This window comes from Pelobates fuscus, chromosome 6, assembly GCF_036172605.1.
Source record: "Pelobates fuscus isolate aPelFus1 chromosome 6, aPelFus1.pri, whole genome shotgun sequence".
NCBI lineage: Eukaryota > Metazoa > Chordata > Amphibia > Anura > Pelobatidae > Pelobates > Pelobates fuscus.
In genome coordinates this window covers 147,711,023-147,734,098 of record NC_086322.1, presented here as the reverse complement: position 1 = coordinate 147,734,098, position 23,076 = coordinate 147,711,023, and the positions used below count along the sequence as shown (strand labels likewise).

Below are 23,076 nucleotides of genomic sequence, written 5' to 3'. Positions count from 1 at the left end.
CCCTATTCGGTACTTTTGTGCATTCGAATGAGGGGAACAATCGCTGCTAAGAGTCAGGGGAATCCATTCGTGGAATAGACCGGCAGAACCACCCAAACTCCTGGAACTATTTTGGGCAGCCAGCTCCCGGTTAGCCGGTCACAAAGGACTTCCACACTTTTTGAGAACCCCTGAACCGATCTGGGTGAAATTTGAATATGTTGGTCACCTAGATCGGGGCTATCAGGGGACATATTATTTGTGGGGATACCCCATGTATAAAGGGGTGTTCTGAATATTGGGGAAAATTGTGATTTTTCTGCCTGGAGATAATCAAGTTATTACTTTATCAGACTTGAATAGCTCCAGGACTAGGGGAGGGAATTGTATGTTTGTGCTGGGTGTGTTTTACTGTTTTCCTGTAACTGATTGGTTATACTGTGTCCCTCCCTGTTGGATGTCCCCTTGCATGGGGACTTGCATAAAAGCCTGTGTGTGGTCATTAAATCCAGGTCTGTTGTACCCTTCTTCTTGACTTCGGCTGATGTTTGGGGATTCGTATGCTTTATTAAGGGAATTATCTTATAAAGCTATTTGTATTCGTATGGATTTCGTCTATTTCATCTACCGAACGGAGAGCTATACTCACTGATGCTCTGGCGGTTTGGGAGGAAACTACCGAATGAGGATTGAATATACTAGGTTTCCTTACAGATGTATTGTACGTTTGTCTTTTTACATATACTAATTGTGATGCAGAATGTGTTGGCGCTTTAAATAATTTTTAAATAAAGTATTATTATAATAACAATATAGTGATGAAACTGACACAAGATAGCACTTGATTTAAAGTATTAATAGTTTCTCATCAGATCAGCCTACTGGATAAAAGTACCAAACGTGTATTTGAAATAAGATCATTATACATTAGCATTACTTAATGCGAACTGTGTCTGTATACTACCTCTCCATAAATTTGCAAAAGGGCAAAATATTAGTAAAAAGTGACAAGCCACGAATCATTAAACAAATCAAATACCAGGTATTTGACTGCCATCACATGGGTATATTGCAATCCAGTGTCAGAGGAGGCGTCTGCCTGACCCTGGGTAAACAGTTAAACTATTTGACTACTTATGCTGGTAGAGGGCCAGGGCACTACTGACATCATAATCACTACATCAGGCATGCTTTTAGAAAAGAAAAAAATAATACCTCTAATACCTCTAATAGTACACTCGTATGGTTTTGAACACATACATCTTTACTTCGTCAAAAACAAAATAACTTTTGCATAATTGTTGTAATTTTTTTCACAAAAGTAAATCTATTCATATATTTTAACCAATACCACTATTTTCCACTAAGTGTGTGTAACTAAGTTATTTAACTTACGTTGTGTTTCCCATAACATTGCTCATATTCATCTGGACATTTAGCTGTTTCAAATTAATTGCAAACACAACCAATGTTTCCCATGGAGACCCTTGCTGGCTGGAAGGTTTAGCTGCTTTGCTGAATGACTGTGTTGCAGTTTTTGTGACTGAATCTACACAATAAAAGAGAGAATAATATTTGTCAGATCTGAACAGACAGACATAATAATCCCCCTGTTAAGATCAAAATGTTTTGGCAAAAGTAACATGATATAAGATAGTGTGTCCATTTAAGCTTGACAAGAACAAACTCTCGTCAAGTGTTGCTTTGAGAAGGCATAAAGTAAGGATAAGTGTTAGTCAATCTTCTGTTGAAGCTGTAAAACGGATAGCTAGATAGAGGGGAGGGGTAGAGAGTGCAATACACACACACAAACATACATCTTTAAAGAATTTCTTGTTTCTGGGTCTTACTCTCTTACTCTGTACAGTAGATGTCTCTTTTAAATGAAATAGCATACCTCTTCGCGGCACAGAGGAATCTGATACACTCCTTGATCTTGTCGCAGCTGGAGATTTCAAAGAGTGAGTGGCTGCTCCTGGGGACATGCTACTATTTGGCATGTGTTCACTGAAAACATTGGGAGACTGCCCTACGTGTGTGAATGAGGTTGATTGAGTAGGTTGCTCCCATGTCCTACAATACGCCTTACGAGAAGATTCAGGAGACAGGTGTTGGTTCACCCCTTCTACGGAATCAGGAGTTCCAGGTCCTGACACTAAAAACATGAAAATGATTTACTAAATAATGTATTGAATAGTAGTCTGGTTACTGCATATTTTATTATTTTGCTACCCAAATACATAAATAATATGAACTATTTCAAAACATTGGACTGTATTAGAAATAATATTGTGTAAGTGTCATTATTTTCCTTTCAATATCACACTTGGCTTGAAAGTGCATATATCAGTTAAAAACAAACGTTCATAAATCAGCCCAATAGCATTTCACATATTATATAAAATATATGTCATACGCAGACTTTTCTCCAGAAGATGCAATTATTTTTCCCTTAAAGCACATTTCACCATTATTAATCTTTGATATTACATCATATTTTTAGGCTACCGCTAGTGTGTGTTAAGGTAATTGTTGTGGCTGCTCTTGGTATTACTATTATTGTTGGTATAGGGGTTAAAGGGAAGTGTTTTATGTTACGACAGCAGGACAATCATGCCAAGGTGCTGCCTGAGATAAGTAGTAGCTATACATCTGGGTTGCAGTGGTTTAAGCTGCCATTTTTAATTTAGCTTGAGAGGGAAACTCCAACTAATCACTAACAGACCAGAAAATGTTTGTTCCAATTCTGAAAGACATAGGAGATGCTGCTATTGCTAATGGCAAACTGTACTTTCCCCCCATTTCTTACAGGGAATAACTGCATGGATGTACCTCACCTTCCATGCTCTACTGTTGTAGAAAACATGATGTGTAGAAATTACACATATACACAAAACACACAAATACAAAAAATTATAACAATTTTAGAAACTACGAATATTTTATAGAGTCTTAGAGTTTTAAACTGCTACAATGCTAACCAATGCAATGTTTTACAAGTCATTCATATAACAAACGTAACAATTGTAAATATTTTCCTTGAAACAGACAAAAATATTCATATTATACAAGTTGGAAATATAAACAATTATCATCCTATTCCGATATTAACAGCTTACCAGGCAAATTTATTGTTTGATCTCCAAGGAATAGACGTCGAGCAATGCTTCTCCGATACCATGCCCTTGGGAAGGCCAATATTTCACTAAGGCGACGCATGTCATATTTGAAGGAAGCAGAGCCGATGTCACAGACAGCTAAGCATAGGAAAAATAAATAATTACATTTTACATTGAAAGACAAATAGAAATCCAGTGGCAGACCAAAATAAATTTGCACACTATGAAACCTCAGAGTAGACATAAACACATGCAAAACATGGTTTACATTTACTGCTACCCGAGGAAGGCTATATACTTTACTTGCTACATTTTCCAAGAACTAACAAACAATAACTCTCAGTCTTAAACTCTTTAGTGTAACATATGCCCCTCTTATACCAAATATTCACTGAAACAAGAATTGTGGTAAGTACAATTTATGTTTAACTAAGCCATACCCGAGATGTTGATAAGTGTGGTATCCATTTTGCTTGCAGTTTTGGTAGCAGACACACTTTCGAAAAAGGATGCTCCACCAGAACGTCTCATCCTGGACAAACTTACTTTGACAAACTCTAGATTAATACTGAGGGAATCTTTACGGCCTGTCACTGATGTGGGCTCTTCATCTACATTACCTGCAAGTAAGAATGCTTTGTTTCTCTCAGAAGTTCAACAGAACACACCATAACAAGCAAAAATACATTTATATGGCTAATTTTTACCTACTGGTATTTTAAGATTGTAACAGTGTCTGTACGTAATGACTAAACAGGCATATCTAGACTACTGATTTTGTTTACTTCACTATACATCTTTATCATTACTTCATCTCCTTAAATTGTTTGTCTTTATTACTGAAAGACTTAACATTGCTCCCCAATCTTCGAGCTTCAAATAACACTAATTCTAGTAAAAAAAAAAAAAATATCTGTTGGGCTACGACTAATGTCTGTAATTACAGGGTCAATAGAATATGGCAGCTGAATAGTTAGATAGGCAAGTCATTTACAGATGTGTGTAGTCATATGTAAAAATATTTGTTCTTTAAAATTAACCTTCCCCACGCTTTCTCTATTTATTTATTTTTCCAAACTTTCCCTATTCCTCTTTGTAGGTCGGACTTTCAGTCACAGATAGACTCTGTCATCTGGAAAGGCAAAAAGCCTTATGTCTGCTGATCTATGTATGTTTATGTTAAATTTCGAGGTCTGGGATTGCCCAATTTTCTCAAGTATTATCAGACAGCTTTCCCAGGTTTAAAACTGGCACATTTAACACCAAGCGAATATATGGATCTCCTTTCTATATTCTCCCCTAACTACTCATCCCTCTCAACTTACATTGCCAGCTTGGGAGAGAGATTTGGATCCCCCAGATGTCTCTAAGGCAGTGGGGTTTCCAAACAAGTCCAGGAAGAAGGGGTTACCCAGTTGTGTCTAAGGTGTTTTTTTTCTCCATCAAAAACACCTTAGACACAACTGGGTAATCCCTAAATCCTAGACTGGTAGGTGTGCCTTGAGGACTGGTTTGGAAACCACTGCTCTAATGACAGGCAGGTTATTTGGGAACAAACAACTTCCTTAAATATATACGTGATACAATGGTCAGGCTTAAATAACTTTGCACTGGTATCTCATTCCTTAAAACCTTCTACACATGCATCAAAACCTACTGTCCTCTGTTGGAAGGACTGTGGGGCCTGTACATCCACTGTTGGCGGGCTTGTTGTCAAATTTAACTCTTTGGTCTCCTGTTTCTTCAACTATCTCTACTGACTTGTCTAAACCCTTATTTCATGATCCTTGATCTTTACTCCTCTGTAAGCGTCGGGATTCACTCACAAGAGCCCAAAATAAATTAACAGCTGAAACTGCCTTGGCAAGTCGTGGAGCTACAGCCACACTGTGCAGACAGCAAATTTCCTAGTATGTCTGAAATTATCCATAAAATCAACGAGACAATGGAAATGGATAAAATGACTTCTACAGTCCTTGAGACCCCAAAACATCTATTTTTTTCTTTAGCTACTGACACACTCAAACTGACATGATATATAAAAGTATCATGTAATTTGTATACAGCCTATATTTACAGTCCTGAGAATGACTTTAAAAAAATGAAACCATTGGTAAGACTTTGTTTTGTGCATACATTTTATTTTTGGATTCATAATCTTTGCTCACATTTTTTTCTTTTTGCTTATACCAGGACCGTCTTTAGCGCGGAGCAAACGGGGCAGCTGCCCCGGGCCCAGTTGCTCCTGGGGGCCCCAGAGCAGCTGCCCCGTGGGCCCCGCGATTTGAGCAGCCCCCATGTACCCGGCGGTGCGGCTGCACAGAGCCGCACCGGCCCGCCAACTAAGGATCCCCCCCCTGGGTGGCCCATGCACTAAGGGCCACCCGGTAAGCATGTGTGAGCAGGGGCCCGGTCGGGTGCTGTGACACTTAAACAGCGCGACTGGGCCCCTTCCTGTACCGGCTGGGAGGAAGTGTTCTGGGTACGCTTGTTCTGGGTGTGCCCCCTAACCCACAGTTTTTTTTAATGTTTGTTTTCAATCCATTTAATACAAATACACACAAATGCTTGGCAGTCACAAATTTAAGAGAGAAAAAACAAACTATATATAAATATAAGTAATGAAATAATGAAAAAGAGATGCACTCTGCGGTCTTTGTCATGTGAAGTGATATTTTAATCCATATACAAGTTTGCATACATCCGATCGATGTTTTGACCTGTTCGGGTCTTCCTCAAGACCTGGATCTTGAGGAAGATCCAAACGGGTCGAAACGTCGATTGGATGTATGTAAACTTGTATATGGATTACAATATCCCTTAACTTGACAAAGACCGCAGAGTGCATCTCTTTTTCAATATTTTGTATATTTTCCATGCACCAGGGCAACATATTTAGCAGCACTGTAAAATCAATATATAATGTTACCATATCCACATTTAGAATTGGGCAACTACCTAGGCCACTTGAACCAGGAGTGAGACCAGAGACTGCAGATTTCTGTTTCCCAGCTCCATAGGGGTGAAACACATACAACGAGAAATCAGACATGCACGCAGTAAAACTAAGGCCTGAAGAGTTGCTGCTAGAACTGGTTAGGTCTGACTGACTACTGCTGTGCCTTGTCCTTCCAAGTGGGCTGCCAAGTCCTGGTGAAGGCCCTGCAAGAAATACGTAGACGTTTATTGCACTAAAGTCACAATATCAGCAAACTTGGATATTCCAGATGTGAACATTATAGATACAATATGATGTAGCAGAGACAACTACAAATATATTAATTCTGCAAAAGTGGAGGTAAATACATTTCACAAAATGATTGTTGTTGTCCAACTGGAGGGCTTCAAGCCACTGGGGATTCGTAGGGTCTACATATGGCTTTAATAAACCTGAAAATTCATAGATTCTATTAATCTACATAATTATATAACTATAGATTAATAGTTGTTGTCTGGCCTCCATAACCTATGTTTTAAATAAATTGCATTCTTCCTCATTAGGAAGTTGAAAACAGAAAAGTGATCTTGTAGACAATGGTTATTAAAGATAATAGAACTAGCACTTCAAATAGGACACATTTTATTCTGACAGAACTAAAGTGCCACAATAGGCACCAAAAACAACTTTAGCTTAATAATGCAGTTTCCATGCAACGATCTGCCCCTGCAGTCTCACTTCTCTGCCCATCAGGAGTTAAATCACTTTGCTTATGCATCCATTTACATCTCCCTGCATGTGACTTACACAGCCTTCCTAAACACTTCCTGTAAAGAGATATCTAATGTTTAAACTTACTTTATTTAAATGTTGTTAAATTTTTTAATTTCTGTTAATTTTTTTATTTTTTGCTCTGTTAATAGTCTTCCAGACCCTACAGGAGATTCCTGTGAGCATATAATGTTCAATTTACAGAGCAGGAGATAAAAATGTCTAAAGTAAGTTAACATTTGATAAAAAAGAAAAATGTTTCATACAGGCTGTGTACAGAGCTACAGAATTTGCTGACGCTATATAAATAATAAACTAATGTGAGTCACAGCCAGGGGAGGTGTGGCTAGGGCTGCATGGACAGAAATAAAAGTGATTTAACTCCTAAATGGCCAAGAATTAAGCAATGAGACTGAAAGTGAGCTACACACAAAAACTGCTTAATTAAGCAAAGCTTGTTTTAATGCCTTTAGTATCCCTTTAAACATGATTAATGAACATCTGCACCAAGATAAATATTTACCAACCTTTACATAGCACATTATTAGGGTTTACTAGAAATTTTAAAAGGGTGCAGAGGATATGTGTAAAGGGAATTGGGGCAAACCAACAGGAGAAATGACTGCTAACCTAATTTTGTTGTTTTAGTTAAATAGGATAAAGCATGCTGAAAGTCAAGACAGAAGCAGGGGCAATCATAGGGAACCACTTATTGTATTTACTGGCAAAAACATAGCTGTGCAATAAAAAAAAACTTGTGTACCTGTCATTCCAGATTTGTTTAAGTTTGCTTTTGATCCACTTGGCATTGACAGATTAACAGAAGTAGAATCAGAGGGATGTGCACCAGCAAGGGTTTCTAGTTCACTCCTGTTGGAAGAGAATACCAAATCCAGAGAGGGCAACTTTAGCATACACTCAACCCGCGACACAGGCAGGCAGCTGAACTTGATCTGGGAGGGCTAAAAAAAAAAAAAATCAATAAAAACAAAATCCAAAATGAGCAATACTAGTTACTTGGCTTTCAAAATTCTATTCAAATTACTAACATAAACAAAATGTAGTAATCAGATGTATTGGCAGTACAGAGTATGTTATTACAAATATGTTCGTACACAAATCTGGCATACCTGAACTCTTACATACACAACCACGTCAACAGGGAATGAGGAATAGGCTGATGTTGATGAAGAAACTAACGAAGTTGTTGACTCTTCTAGTGGGTCCTGCAGGTCAAACTGTCCAATATCTTCATCCTGAGAGCTCACTGCTGTTCAAGAATGTGTGAAATTAAAGTGAGTTTTTGAATTCCAAAATCTGGGCAAATAGGCACATACAGTGTATAGCACCACATGTCCTATCCCTTTATGGTCAATTTGGTGTCTACTAAGAAAATACTATTATCGCAGAAAATGTTAAATAAAGTACAAGACTTAGGATACTTATGAATTTATTATGGACACTACAATTTGTATGATAGAGAAGCAATTTGAAGGTATTTAGGTTATTTGGTCAGTTTTGGAGGAATTCCAATTTGGAGCTATTTTGAGGAAAATCAAAAGAGATAGCCAATAATTTTTATGCCTCCATTTATTTTCAAATGTGCAAATTAATTCAGAAATTAGTGAATTAGCATGGCATCTAGACTATTTTATTTAAAAAAAAAATTGCAAGACCACCCCTAAAACCATTATATGAATGAACCTTAAAATCAAGACATTGTTTACATTTGTTGTGAATTTGTTAATCCTTTGTTTTGCTCTGGCTTAAACAAAGGATACATAAACTCTAGAAAAATGTGTGTTAATAGATAAAGCCACATTCATCTATATAGCTTCCCTTCCTTCGATTCTCACTTCTACTGACCCCCTTCTTTAGTAGTATATACCCAATATTCTTTCCCAGTCCCACCCATCACTTTAAAATCTTGCTTCCACTGTCCCTCTTCTTTGGCTGTGACTGCCTAGTGATCTCTATATATGCCACCCTTCTTCTCAATTTTCACTTCTATAGCGGTGTCACCCAGTTTCCAGGGTGTGGAAATGTAAAAAAATCTACTTGTCCAAGGGACTAAAGCAGTAATCCAATCTATTTGTCGATCATGACAATCTGCTTGCCTTGACACAAAATAATTTTAAAATAGTAAGTCTGGGGAACCTGCTTAGACCTGGACAGTGACAGTTCTCTCCCCCCCCCCCCCAAATTAAATACAAATGGAAAAACTAAGGGAAAATAGTTTCTCTGGAAAATGTCTTCAACTCAGCTATAACCACAACTGTAATTCAACATTGCCATTCCGACTTACTTTGTAAAAATTAGTGTCTCGTTAACTATTCTTCCCCCATTGTGTGTATGTGGTGACTAAGTATTATGTTTGTGTCGGCTGGGTGTAATGTGTGTGCTGTATATTGGCTGGCTGTAATGTAGGCTGTCTGTAGGATGTATGCTGGCTGTTTATGTCTGTTATGTGTGCTGGCTTTATATAACGTGTGTGGGGTGTGTGCTGGTTTTATATAATGTGTGTGGGGTGTGTGCTGGTTTTATGTAATGTGTGTGGGGTGTACTGAATTTATGTAGTGTGTGGTCCTCTGCTTTGCTCCCCCCCTTAGTTTTCCTGGTGGATTTTTTGGGATGATCCTAGGTGGACTAGAGTAATTCCTGAAGTCTATGGTACATTCCATTGTGGTGAACACTGGGTTCCAAAAAGTTAATTATTGATCACATGATGAATATTTGAATTGCAGAATGGTAAAAATTAAGGTACAGAGAGGAAAATGGCATCTACCTGCATAATTCCTTTCCATAGGAGTTATTGGAATGGTTTCCAGTGCTTTCTCTAGAAAGTCCAGCAGGTTCGGACTGATAACCATTTCTTCTGGAAGGGACTGAAGAGCCACCCAGGCATACAATTTAGCAGTCTTAACGCCGCTTCCCTTTCCTTTGGCTGCAAATTGAATATACCATAACATTTATACAAATTGTTTTGTCATGTCCATAGTACTACTGATCCAAGAAAAAAAATGTAAAAATCTTATTTTCAACTTTCAGTGTCTACATTTTGTGCAAATCTTCTCAATTTAAAACTGTAATATCGGATTTTTTCAGTTAACATATTAAATACCATGACACTTGTATTTCACTTAAAATGCAGAAGGAATAAAGTCAATCTAAACAAGTTTATTATATGTTTAAGGAATAAGCAATTTGATAAGTTATATGGCACTATGTTCATGCAGTCACAGATGATGCCTTTCGTAGAAGGAGATTCATAGGATTAAGAGGAAGTATTAAATTAAAATGACGTAAGACACTTCAGGCATCCTTATGTGATATCTGTCATATATACAGCTGTCATATGGTGTGAGGCCGTGTGGGTTGTTTACACTTTTCACGGGCATGTTGAGGTGTTTGTCAGAAGGCAGCTACTGTATCGATTAGCTGAAGATGCCACTCTTACCTCACATCACATCTCATGCAGACAGAAGTGGCTTATATTCCACTATGATCTCTTGCACCTCTGTTTAAAGTGCCCCCTATCCTGTACAACACAGGCAAGTCTGAAAAAATGAGGAAAGAGCCAGAACGGTATGACTAGGGAGCAGAATAAAATGAAATGGGAATAACGGTGGAGTGGAAGGAACATTAATGAATGGCCATGACTAAGGATAAGGAGGAAGGAGGCATGGGCAAGGAGACAAAAACAAATCCAAGATGGATTTGGAATTACTGGGGAGGGGATGAACAAGGAAGTCAGAAGTTATGTGCATGATTGGGTGTGATGGGAAGATTAAGAACAAGGAGCTATATGTTAATCAGGGGGATTGATTGAGGTCATTTAGTGGAGAAAATGAGGCTTCATAGAAATGAACAATAATTAGGGAGATATTTTGGCTGGCAGGGGGTGAACTGGGGGGTATGGCTGGCAGGGGGTGAACTGGGGGGGTATGGCGCAGGGGTGAACTGGGGGTATGGCTGGCAGGGGTGAACAGGGGGGGTATGGCTGGCAGGGGTGAACTGGGGGGGTATGGCTGGCAGGGGTGAACTGGGGGGGTATGGCTGGCAGGCGTGAACTGGGGGGTATGGCTGGCAGGGGTGAACTGGGGGGGTATGGCTTGGGAAGGGTGAACTGGGGGGGTATGGCTGGCAGGGGTGAACTGGGAGATATGGCTGGGAGGGATGAACTGGGGGGGTATGGCTGGCAGGGGTGAACTGGGGGGGTATAGCTGGGAGGGGTGAACTGGGGGGTGTATAGCTGGGAGGGGTGAACTGGGGGGTATGGCTGGGAGGGATGAACTGGGGGGGTATGGCTGGCAGGGGTGAACTGGGGGGGTATGGCGCAGGGGTGAACTGGGGGTATGGCTGGCAGGGGTGAACAGGGGGGGGTATGGCTGGCAGGGGTGAACTGGGGGGGGTATGGCTGGCAGGGGTGAACTGGGGGGTATGGCTGGCAGGGGTGAACTGGGGGGGTATGGCTTGGGAAGGGTGAACTGGGGGGGTATGGCTGGCAGGGGTGAACTGGGGGATATGGCTGGGAGGGATGAACTGGGGGGGGTATGGCTGGCAGGGGTGAACTGGGGGGGTATAGCTGGGAGGGGTGAACTGGGGGGTTATAGCTGGGAGGGGTGAACTGGGGGGGGTATAGCTGGGAGGGGTGAACTGGGGGGGTATAGCTGGGAGGGGTGAACTGGGGGGGTATAGCTGGGAGGGGTGAACTGGGGGGTATGGCTGGGAGGGATGAACTGGGGGGGTATGGCTGGCAGGGGTGAACTGGGGGGGTATGGCTGGCAGGGGTGAACTGGGGGGGTATGGCTGGCAGGGGTGAACTGGGGGGGGTATAGCTGGGAGGGATGAACTGGGGGGGTATGGCTGGCAGGAGTGAACAGGGGGGATATGTCTGGGGGATGAACTGGGGGGGTATGGCTGGCAGGGGTGAACTGGGGGGGTATGGCTGGCAGGGGTGAACTGGGGGGGTATGGCTGGCAGGGGTGAACTGGGGGGTATGGCTGGCAGGGGTGAACTGGGGGGTATGGCTGGCAGGGGTGAACTGGGGGGTATGGCTGGCAGGGGTGAACTGGGGGGTATGGCTGGCAGGGGTGAACTGGGGGGGTATGGCTGGCAGGGGTGAACTGGGGGGTATGGCTGGCAGGGGTGAACTGGGGGGGGTATAGCTGGGAGGGATGAACTGGGGGGGGTATGGCTGGCAGGAGTGAACAGGGGGGATATGTCTGGGAGGGATGAACGGGGGGGATATGGCTGGGAGGGATGAACTGGGGGGGTATGGCTGGGAGGGATGAACTGGGGGGGTATGGCTGGGAGGGATGAACTGGGGGGGTATGGCTGGGAGGGATGAACTGGGGGGTATGGCTGGGAGGGATGAACTGGGGGGTATGGCTGGGAGGGATGAACTGGGGGGTATGGCTGGGAGGGATGAACTGGGGGGTATGGCTGGGAGGGATGAACTAAGGGGGCATGGCTGGGAGGGATGAACTAAGGGGGCATGGCTGGGAGGGATGAACTAAGGGGGCATGGCTGGGAGGGATGAACTAAGGGGGCATGGCTGGGAGGGATGAACTAAGGGGGCATGGCTGGGAGGGATGAACTAAGGGGGCATGGCTGGGAGGGATGAACTAAGGGGGCATGGCTGGGAGGGATGAACTAAGGGGGCATGGCTGGGAGGGATGAACTAAGGGGGCATGGCTGGGAGGGATGAACTAAGGGGGCATGGCTGGGAGGGATGAACTAAGGGGGCATGGCTGGGAGGGATGAACTAAGGGGGCATGGCTGGGAGGGATGAACTGGGGGGGTATGGCTGGGAGGGATGAACTGGGGGGGTATGGCTGGGAGGGATGAACTGGGGGGGGGGTATGGCTGGGAGGGATGAACTGGGGGGGGTATGGCTGGGAGGGATGAACTGGGGGGGGTATGGCTGGGAGGGATGAACTGGGGGGGGTATGGCTGGGAGGGATGAACTGGGGGGGTATGGCTGGGAGGGATTAACATGGGGGTATGGCAGGGAGGGATGAACATGGGGGTATGGCTGGGAGGGATGAACATGGGGGTATGGCTGGGAGGGATGAACATGGGGGTATGGCTGGGAGGGATGAACATGGGGGTATGGCTGGGAGGGATGAACATGGGGGTATGGCTGGGAGGGATGAACATGGGGGTATGGCTGGGAGGGATGAACATGGGGGTATGGCTGGGAGGGATGAACATGGGGGTATGGCTGGGAGGGATGAGCTTGATGGGAATGGCTTGGAGGGCTGAATTATGGGACATGGCTGGGAGAAAAGCATTGGAGCATTATTACTGGTGAGATTAATTTGGGGAAAATGGCTGAAAATATAATCGGGGGAAATGACAATACATGTGGAGGGTGCATTGAAGGAATAATAACAGCCCGACATCCTACTACAATCCCTACCTCCCCACTACGGCTCTTAGCCACCTACTACAACCCCTTACACCTTAATTAAAGCCCCTATCACCCCCACTAAAGTAACCTCTACGTTAATTTACTAATTGCGGTCCCTATACCCCACACTACAGCCTCTTTCTCCAATTGCAGCCACCTTCCAATTAAAGCCTGGAACCCCACTACTACAGTCCCTATCCACCTAATATATTTCCTAATCCCCCCTCCCCTCCACCAATTACAGCCCATACCCTCCGCTACAGCTCCAGTCCTTACCTCCCCACTACAGCCCCTAGCCATCTACTACAACCCCTAACACTTCAATTAAACTATAGCCCACTATCAGTGCCCCTCCCGAGATTAGGTTCTGGATCTGCCAGTGATAAGTTATTTGGGCACAAATATAGCACTAATAAGCTATTTTTGGATACAGATAGCTGTATGGGGACAGAGATGGCACTAGGAAGCTGGGATCAAAGCTAGCACTGGGAAGCTAGGCACAGAGATGGCACTGATAAGCTTTTTGTTGGCAAAGCTTGCACTGTAAGAAGTGGGTGACATGCTACTTGGTGAAGTTGGGGGGCCCAAAGAGTCGGAGTGGTTTTCATATGAAATGGGTGTGGTTAAAAGTGTTATGTTTGTGAAGGGGAGGAGTTCAAGAGATAGCCACACCCACTTGGGACACCAAACATATTATTGCACCGAGGCGTATGTGACACTAGGATTGGCTCTTATGCCAGTTTTAGAGTTCTTCGATTAAAAAGTTTGCTATAAAAACTAACAGACTTCACTGAAATGCCAACAAAATTAAAATATATACATGACACAAATATGTATCATGCACAAGCCAAAGTTCTTAGCACAAAATGTTGGTTCATGTAATCTAGAAAATGTATAATGTGAAAAACGGTACTTCACACTGAAATATATCCCATTTCTTTAATCAATAAACAGAAACATTTACTTATTGACAATGAGTCAAAGGTGAAAAGCATCTAAAGAAATCAAAGCAGAATGGGAGAGCATTAGTAGATGATAGAAGGAAAAGTAAGTACCTGAAGGGATAGGTGGGGACTGGGGAGGTAGCAATGTGTTAGTCTTGCTGTGGACAGAGCTATATATAGGAGATGTGGCAGTATCTTTCATACCATACAGCTTGGACTCTTTAGAAAGGGTTCTTGGCAAAGATGATCCTCTTGAGGCATTTGGCGACTCCGTCTTTAAAGTTTTGGAATTGTAGTGTAGCTGCATTGAATGAAAAATATCCTCAATTAAGTCACACTATGTCTATGACTGGTTTCTCTATAAGGGGTAAGAACATTGTTTCGATCATAAAATGGAGTTTATATACAGTTTTGCATCAATTTTGATGATCTCAGCCAAGGAGGCGGAGCTGGCGCAGAGCCAGCCGTGAGGAGAAACGCGCGTCGCTGGAAAAAGGAGAGTTCAATCCTCTTTCACTTACCTGACAAGGGGGGGCAGAACCTAAATAGTGCTTTCATAGCTATAGTGACAGGAATACATGTTGGATTAATTCCAGAAGCTACTTTGGTTTTTCAATGTATGTATATTTATTTTTTACATGGTGGTTTGTGAACTTTTAGAAGAAGAGATCACGAAAAGGTCTCAGGGATATAGAGACTCCTTGTATCAAGAGAGTAGCAAATTATTTTTTGGGAGCTTACTTATTCATTTATTTTGTTTTTATTCTTATTTAAGGTTTATTTTGCACTGAAACAATATATAGCGCACTCTGTATATTTGGGCTTGAAATAAGTTCTATATTTTGAGAAAAGTCTTGGCATGTTTGAAAAATTGCTAGATGGAAGAAAACAATAACCTTACAAGGCCAGTCTTACAATATTTTCCAAGAGTTTTCAAGGATGGAAACTCAGGCTTCTGCACCCAGCATAGTTATTTAAAGGGACATACATCACTAGCAAAGTGAAGAGATGTTTGCAACGGCACATGGGTAAATCATGCCTTAAGCATTTTCTACCATTCCTAGGGAACATTAATTGGTTATATCAGTGTACTCCTGTGAAGTGGGTGTGAACAGCATAAAACAGAAAAAAGCAGGCAAATATGAAAAAAAAAATACATACATTTACCGGCTTGTTTAAGGCCAGCTTTTGAATGAGACAATTGTTTTGAAGTGATGAATGTCCCTTTAACCCCTTAAGGACACATGACATGTGTGACATGTCATGATTTCCTTTTATTCCAGAAGTTTGGTCCTTAAGGGGTTAAGGAACACAGAGTGCTGACTTTCCTACTGTATAGAGTATTTTATGAGATGCTGGGATCAAACACTTAAAAATCTTCATCATTCTAATGCTTGGTGAAACAACAACTAACACTGTTGACTATGCTTCATATATTAGGAAAGCTATATTCAACCTCCATAGCTTAGGTAAAGAATTTACCAAATATTTATATGATGAATTTTATTTACCATTGCCAAATTTACCTGACCGTGGCTGTTCTCTTTAATTGATTAGACATAAGCTAATACTTAAAAAAAAAAATAAGTTTTTTTTTACCTTGACATCAACCCCAGGAATATAAAAAACAGTGGTTTCCAAGTCACTTGGTTTTGTTTGCAGTGATGATGGCACTTTTTTTCCAGCTAGTAAGTGAGTAGTTGATGCATAGTTAGTTTGAAATTTTTTCTTTTTAGAAGGAGAATCTTGATCAAGACTTCTAGAACTCCGGTCATAGCTTCTGTTCATGGAAATGACAAGTCAAAGTCAATTAAAACCATATTCATACTGTTCACAAACAGTAAATGTAGAATACTGCCAGCACACTTCAGGCACCATAACCACTACAGTGCTGTGTAGTGGGTTTGGTGCTCAGAGTATTAATTTAAATGGACACTATAGTCACCAGAACAATAACAGCATATCATATTTGTTATGGTGAGTATAGTCAGTACCTGAAGGCTTTTTGCAGTAAACATAGTCTCAGAGAAAAGGTGGTGTTTACATTACAGCCTAGGGATACCTCCACTGGCCAATCTTCAGATGGTTACTAGAGGTGCTTCCAGGGGCAGTGCTGCACAGTGGGACCACTGAACTTTCCTCATAGAGATGCATTGATTCAATGCATCTCTATGAGGAAATGCTGACTGGCTTTGCCCCCGGTCCATCTCCTTGGCTGAGATCATCAGAAATGACACTTCATGTGGGAAAGCATTGTGATTGGATGAGATCATCACTACTGATGATGTCAGCCAAGGAGGCAGGTCAGGGGCAGAGCCAGCACCAGCAGACTGGAATAAAGGTAAGCTTTTACTATATTGGGAGGAGTGGGGTAGGGGGAGGAGAATACATGTTTGTATTGTGTTCCTTTAAAAATGATTTCCATCATTATTGGTACTTACATTAAACATTTAGTTTTTTATGTCTTGTTTCAGCATATTTTTAAGATACATTATGCACCATACCTTCTTAAGCTAATATCGTCATGTTCTTGCTGAAGCGTTGTTGGGTGTAAAACACATTTCCCAGAATCAATTTCCACTCTAATATCAAGCTCAAAGTCTATGTTCCGTTCAGTGGCTGCATTAGACACATTCCGGTTTGATGGTGTAGTGGGCCAGCGTTCTGTGAAGAGTTGGTGGACTGCGGCAAAACCTGAAGATCTTTTACGAGTGCTGTGTCTGCAGGAATACGAACAATTACTAATTCACTCTCTCCCAGAATAACTTATTGGCAATTATAAACCATATGATGTTATCTTAATACATCTAGATATTTATATAACATTTGCAGGACTATTCACTGAAGTGGGAATTGTTAGGAATTCAATTTAAGTCAAAACGAAGCTGAACACAGCTAAACACAGCTGAATTGTGCAATTCTATCTATTACATTCATGTTAAGAAGTAAGCATAAAAACAAATTTATTTTATCCCTGACATGCAAGTACTGTAAATGGTATTTGACTAAACATGACACACACACACACACGCACACAAAAAAGTGTGCTAAAAAACCCATAATCTGACTCTGTAGTTTAAGAAGCTCAGTGCAGATTAGGTTGCTCAGAGTATTCATTTAACATATTATTTAGATCATTTTGTCTACACCCTATACGAACTAACATTAAACATTTTGTTTTTATGTCTTGTTTGATTCAGTGGATATGAGCAGCAGATGTAAGTAAGGTAGGGGGGGAATATGGGGAAGTATTCTGCAGAGAAGTGTGGTAAATGTGGCTCTCTGAATGACTGTCTCTTACCACTGTGGCTGCTTTACAAATCAAAACATTGAGGAAAACGGACAGACATTAGTGAACAAAACAGAGCTGAAAAGTCATTCCATTCTCAATACATGTGCATTTAGTGTTCATACACTGACACAATAAGGAAGAAGCAAAACACAAACAGGATTCACCCAATGTAAATAGTGTAATTTGCACTCTTGTAAATCAATAAATTGATGTCACTATGATGATTACAAAGTGACTTGATGTGGAACTTACTGTGGTTTCCGATAAATAAACAGCTTCTCCCTGTCATGCTCTTCCTCCTTCTCTGAATCATCTGAGGATGAGGAGGAACTGTCTTCTCTCTTGCCCTCTTCAGTCTGGAAGGGAATGCTTGGTGAAAAGACTTGTGGGGTTCTAGGGGAACTGAACACAGAATGTGAACCTTCACTAATGGATGAGTAATGGGATGGACCATCGATTGTATGTGGTAAAAGATCACCATCTGCTTCCTCCGGGAACTATTTAAAAAAACAAAACAAAACAAAAAACAAACAAACATAACAATACATATAGTATACCACACCTTTCAAACATGCAGCTACAAGGGACAAAATGCACACAGGACATGGAAGTGTGAACCAAATTGCTAAACATTGGAATAGTAGGATTCCTGTTAAGCCAGCGATTAAGGAATTAGATGTGATAAATATGGCAATGAGGTTGGGCCATTAAAGATGATATCCAGCCACCAATGGCATAGAAAGATGTAACCTTACAATTCAGATAAAAGGTTCAGTATGACCACCTGGAAATCAGAAAATCCCTGTTAATTAAAAGGAGCAGTGCATGCAAAGATTTAGAGCAAAATGTACAGCAACAAGTCTTATTCTTGTTGGTATTCAAGATAGTTCTATAAATAGGCTTCGATGGCTTCCTTTTTAAAAAAAATATGCATTTGTAGATGATGTTTTGGATCAAATGAGAAAACTAAAGTGCACTTCAGAAATGTTTTAACAAACTCACTAAACCGTGCAAAAGATCTGAAGTAAAAAAAAAAAAAAAAAAAATTTGATGAAAATCGAATACTTGTGCATGAAAAACAATATACTTAAACTCTTGCAAGAGTACCGCAATTAACAAGACCTACAAAAATCCCTCTCTAGCAATGTTCCTACTGTGTTCCATTAAATGGTGATTTGAAGTAGTCATTGTATCTGGAGTCCACATGTACAGTATTTTGCTATGAAACACTGCACATATAAAGTTTAACCCCTTAAGGACCAAACTTCTGGAATAAAAGGGAATCATGACATGTCAGACATGTCATGTGTCCTTAAGGGGTTAACCATCTGCAGTGTCATTGGGGTGTTATTGACCAGCCGGAAACAAAAGTTGCAGGCTGGATAATGCCAGTCTGTGCATATTTTTATGCACACAGTTGCATTCACTGACTGGGCCCGGTTAGCTGACACTCTCATCCAATGAATGAACGACAGCATCGGCATCTAGATTCTGCAGTTCAGAAGAATCGGGATGCCGTAAGAGTGCTGAAAAGAAAAACAGGAATCGGCAGGAACAGGGCAAGCTGTTGTACAGGGAACAGCAGGTTTATTTAGTAAAGTGAGAATTGATTTAAAGTGAATTTCAAATGTAAGGCCACATTAGCCAAACTGGAAACATTCTCAGTTTGGATGCTTTGAACTGGAAAATCCCTTTGAATCCATGACAATTCCAACTTTAGTAAATAACACTGTATTGTGTTTACTAATACAAGATACAAATTTTCACTGTAGACCCAGGCCTGTTCACTCTAATTTAAAGGGGGGTACTATACAGTGATTATCTGTATAGATAAAACAAATTGTGTTAACACAATTTGACCTTGGGACTTATAAACACAGATCAGTAAGAGTTTTCTTATGTTAGCTGCCAACCTGTGCTGTAAATGGTAAATGATAAACTGACTGACATCTATAAAAAAACACTGCTACCATAACTACAAAAATTGTATGGATCAAGGGAAACAAAAAGGTTTTATATTAATATGTTCCATTTGTGTCAGTGCCATGTGGCAACAATATCCTATATGCCTCTTTATATTAGCAATGTGAGGTCTTCCTAAACAAACCCTTCCTTCAATCCGTGCACTGAATGAAACCAGTTGATATACATTCTGCATTTAATTTGTGCTAGAGAAGGAAAAAAGAAGGAAATGTCTCCATGAAGTTGCGATACTTAGACGAAGAGCACAGTTTGTGAATTACAAATACCTGGAAGTACCCTTCCTCCCAAGAAGAGCCAGATAGACGATTTAATCCTAAAACTGTGTTATTCAACTTCATTAAGTGAAAAGGGAGAAAAAATAAGAAATAACTAGATTTAGATAGTAATCAACATACAAAATAAAGAGATAAGCAACCATATCTAATGCCCATTTGTACTATGGTGTATTATAGCCAAGTGTTATTTTTACAGTATACCTCAGCTTTCTATATATGCTTATATTAGTAATCATTCCTTAATAGTCTATGCTATTTAAGAAGAATGATATGTTAAGACTAGCAGGCAAACTTTAGATCCGCAAATCCTTGATGTGGCTTATAAAATGTCTAGCTTGTTCATTTGCGTAAACATTTTGCTAATTAGTGCATTTACAAATAGATCACTAGGTTGAAGGACTGTTGGCAGCCTCTGTATAGTGCAAAGACCTGTAGCCATACAATATATATCACAATTGCATAGAGACCATAGAGAGGTCACTGGCATACTGTGCCAGAAAGGAGCACTATTATTTAAAAGGTAACAATAATTTTTGTATCTTGTTCCATCTCCACTATCATCTGTTGCTATATATATATATATATATATATATATATATATATATATATATATATATATATATATATATATATATATACTGTATTTACGCAAATCTATTGCACCATCAAATCTAATACACATTCAAATTTTGAGACTTGGAAGCTAAAAAACTTTTTCGTTTGGCAATTGTAAAGAGCATTTGTACGAGAATATACTACTATAAAACAAAGATTTTCGATGGCACATTAGATTCGAGTACGAGCGACACATTAGATATGACGGGAATACGGCACAAATTCGTCGGGGCAAAATTCGCATTTGCATCGCAACAAAGGTGCAAAGTAAAGCTTTACTGTACACAGAAACCAAGTCTTGCATCCATGTCGTCCCGACAAATTTGCGTTGTATGCTTATCGTATCTTATGCACCGTTCGTACTCTAATACTTTATTTTGCCAATAAAGATGTGCATTAGATTTGAGTGAATACAATATACATATTAGATATATATATATATATATAAAAAAAAAAAAATATATATATATATATATATATATTCTGTTTTACAACAGGCATTGACCAAGGCCAGAAATTACTAGCTGGTATCTATTATGGTTTATCTATTATGCTTCATTACAACTTAAGGCACAACTAAGAAAAAACTAGCGTGCCCTTGAAAGTGATCCTTCCCTACCAGAAATCCACCGTTGATGTGCTATAAAAATAATAGGAACCTGCGAGACCTGTTGGTCCATACTGATTTGGTCCAAAGCTACATGCTGGATCAACAAAGGTTCCAGAATAAGGGATGTGTTAGATGTTTGGGGTGCGTGACATGTGGGCATATGGTACCAGCCAGGAGTTTTAATCATCCACAAGGGAAGAACTTAACCACAGAATTACATGTATAACCGACCATGTGGTTTATTAAATACAGTGCCCATCTGGACTTTCATATGTAGGAAAAACGGACACAACATTGAGAGAAAAGATCAGGGGTCATCACCTCTCAAGCATACCTACAGCAGACCACGGTGGGAGTTTCCTTTAACGCTGCCCCAACCTTCTCCTCGAGTGACGTCATCCTGGAGGCATTCCTCGAGGATGACTGTCTAATCCAATTCTCCTCACAGAGGATGACGGGCCAAGCCAATGCTCCTTACAGAGGAGCATTGCGGACCTTAGGCGCATGCGCTGCACTCACCGCAATGCGTCAGATTCTGCCATTGAGAATTATTGAATACATTGATGCTCTATGGCAGACCATGACTCTCCACTGCAGTCTAAAACATTAAAGACACAGGGCACATGCAAGGCTCTATTAATTCTCTATGAGAAGCACTGAATCAAGCAAAGCATGCGTCTCATGCTTTGCTTGATGGACCTCAATTAGATTCCGTCAATGAATCCATTTCTATTGAAAGTTCCTAGCGGTTGTCTGTCTGTTGGGTGTGGAATTGCACACTGTGCCATTTGCAAGGCTTCGGGGGCAGCAGCTATGCTCCTAAATCACTTTATTAAAATTCTTGATTTTGTTGCCTTGAGTGTCCCTTTGATATTCTTTAAAAGGACTTTGTTCTTTCATTACCTTTCTGTATTATTTACAGTATAAAACACAAACAAAAAATGTACAAAACATTATTCTGAGCTCCAATTTTAAACAGATGATCTATCTCCTGAGCTATTTCCAGCCCAGATTTTTTCTTATACTACAATTCTATTCCAATGCAAATCTTTCATGTCTTAATTCACATGCATTTAATTATTTACCCTATCATTCTCAAAAAGAATTGTCACTAACCACCAAACCAGAGTGAAAGATTGTTGGTTGGTCAGTCACAGGGTTTGACATGCATCTCAGCTCTTTGGATATTCATCACAACAAATGTAGACCAAATGTACATGTACAACATGGAGAAATGTTTAGCGTTAAAAGTGAAGCATGATGACAAGAAAAAAGAACCTTATATAGTGCTTACACTGTCCTGAATGTTGAAAGTGACTCTAGGACCAGCAGGAGAAGCTGCCTCGATCCGTATTTCAGGAAGTTCTTCGCCATCTAACCTTGAACTATACGGGAAACAATAAAAAAAACAAGAATATGAGTTAAAGGAACACTAAAGGTAAAAATATAAATATATTTACTTTTAACATAACAGTGTTTTTTTTTTTTTAAATTATATTATTGGGGTGAATTAAAAGAAAAAGTTTGCCGAAATAATCTTCTCGATACTGCTGGTCAGCCTTTTGTGAAGTCATCACAATTTTTTGATTTGATTTTTATCCAATCTAATACATCTCACATACTTCCTAAATTGACAGGGGAGAATTTGGACCAGGTGGGCGAAGCTCTGAGTGGGCTTCCCCAGTGACACAACCCATGTAATTAGCAAAGCCCATAATGGGCTGGGCTGTCCAGAAAAGGGGCGAGTATGGTCCTAGTTCCTGCTGCACAATGTGAGTGTAATTTTTTTTATATGTTGAATATTTACTGAGCACTCAACAAGTGTTATTTCTATTTATGAATTAAACTAAAACTCAAAGAGATGTGTCTATGTATGCAGGGAGGCTATGAATCTTTCAAAGGGACACTATAGGTACCCAGACCACTTCAGCTCATGGAAGTGGTCTGGGTGCAGTGTCCCATGTCCCTTAACCCTGCAATGGTAATTATTGCAGTTTTCTATTAACTTCTGGGGTGTTGGGCGCAATCTGGTCGCATAACTGACATTGGACGTCCTCACGCTGTGCACGAGGACATGCAGCGTTACCCAAAACCCCGTAGCATTATACAAAGCCTTCCTGTGGGGGAAGTCCTAA

At 40.6% G+C, this 23,076-nt stretch overlaps 1 protein-coding gene across 11 annotated transcripts in view; it reads right to left on the bottom strand.

Moving 5' to 3' along the window:
* BLTP1 (bridge-like lipid transfer protein family member 1) overlaps nucleotides 1–23,076 on the bottom strand; it is a 261,114-nt gene that overhangs the window by 10,695 nt on the left and 227,343 nt on the right. For 5 of the 11 annotated variants that reach the window (XM_063458398.1, XM_063458405.1, XM_063458401.1 and 2 more), the window contains 14 exons: nucleotides 22,236–22,326; nucleotides 19,708–19,773; nucleotides 17,711–17,955; nucleotides 16,671–16,886; nucleotides 15,766–15,946; nucleotides 14,278–14,467; nucleotides 9,593–9,751; nucleotides 7,938–8,077; nucleotides 7,571–7,769; nucleotides 6,057–6,260; nucleotides 3,539–3,718; nucleotides 3,099–3,236; nucleotides 1,877–2,134; nucleotides 1,375–1,528 (listed from right to left, as the gene is read on the bottom strand). In XM_063458398.1, coding sequence (XP_063314468.1) covers nucleotides 1,375–1,528; nucleotides 1,877–2,134; nucleotides 3,099–3,236; nucleotides 3,539–3,718; nucleotides 6,057–6,260; nucleotides 7,571–7,769; nucleotides 7,938–8,077; nucleotides 9,593–9,751; nucleotides 14,278–14,467; nucleotides 15,766–15,946; nucleotides 16,671–16,886; nucleotides 17,711–17,955; nucleotides 19,708–19,773; nucleotides 22,236–22,326 — 2,421 coding nt within the window. The remainder of the gene's footprint in view (nucleotides 1–1,374; nucleotides 1,529–1,876; nucleotides 2,135–3,098; nucleotides 3,237–3,538; nucleotides 3,719–6,056; nucleotides 6,261–7,570; nucleotides 7,770–7,937; nucleotides 8,078–9,592; nucleotides 9,752–14,277; nucleotides 14,468–15,765; nucleotides 15,947–16,670; nucleotides 16,887–17,710; nucleotides 17,956–19,707; nucleotides 19,774–22,235; nucleotides 22,327–23,076) is intronic. The other 6 variants (XM_063458402.1, XM_063458407.1, XM_063458406.1 and 3 more) reach the window with 4 other exon arrangements.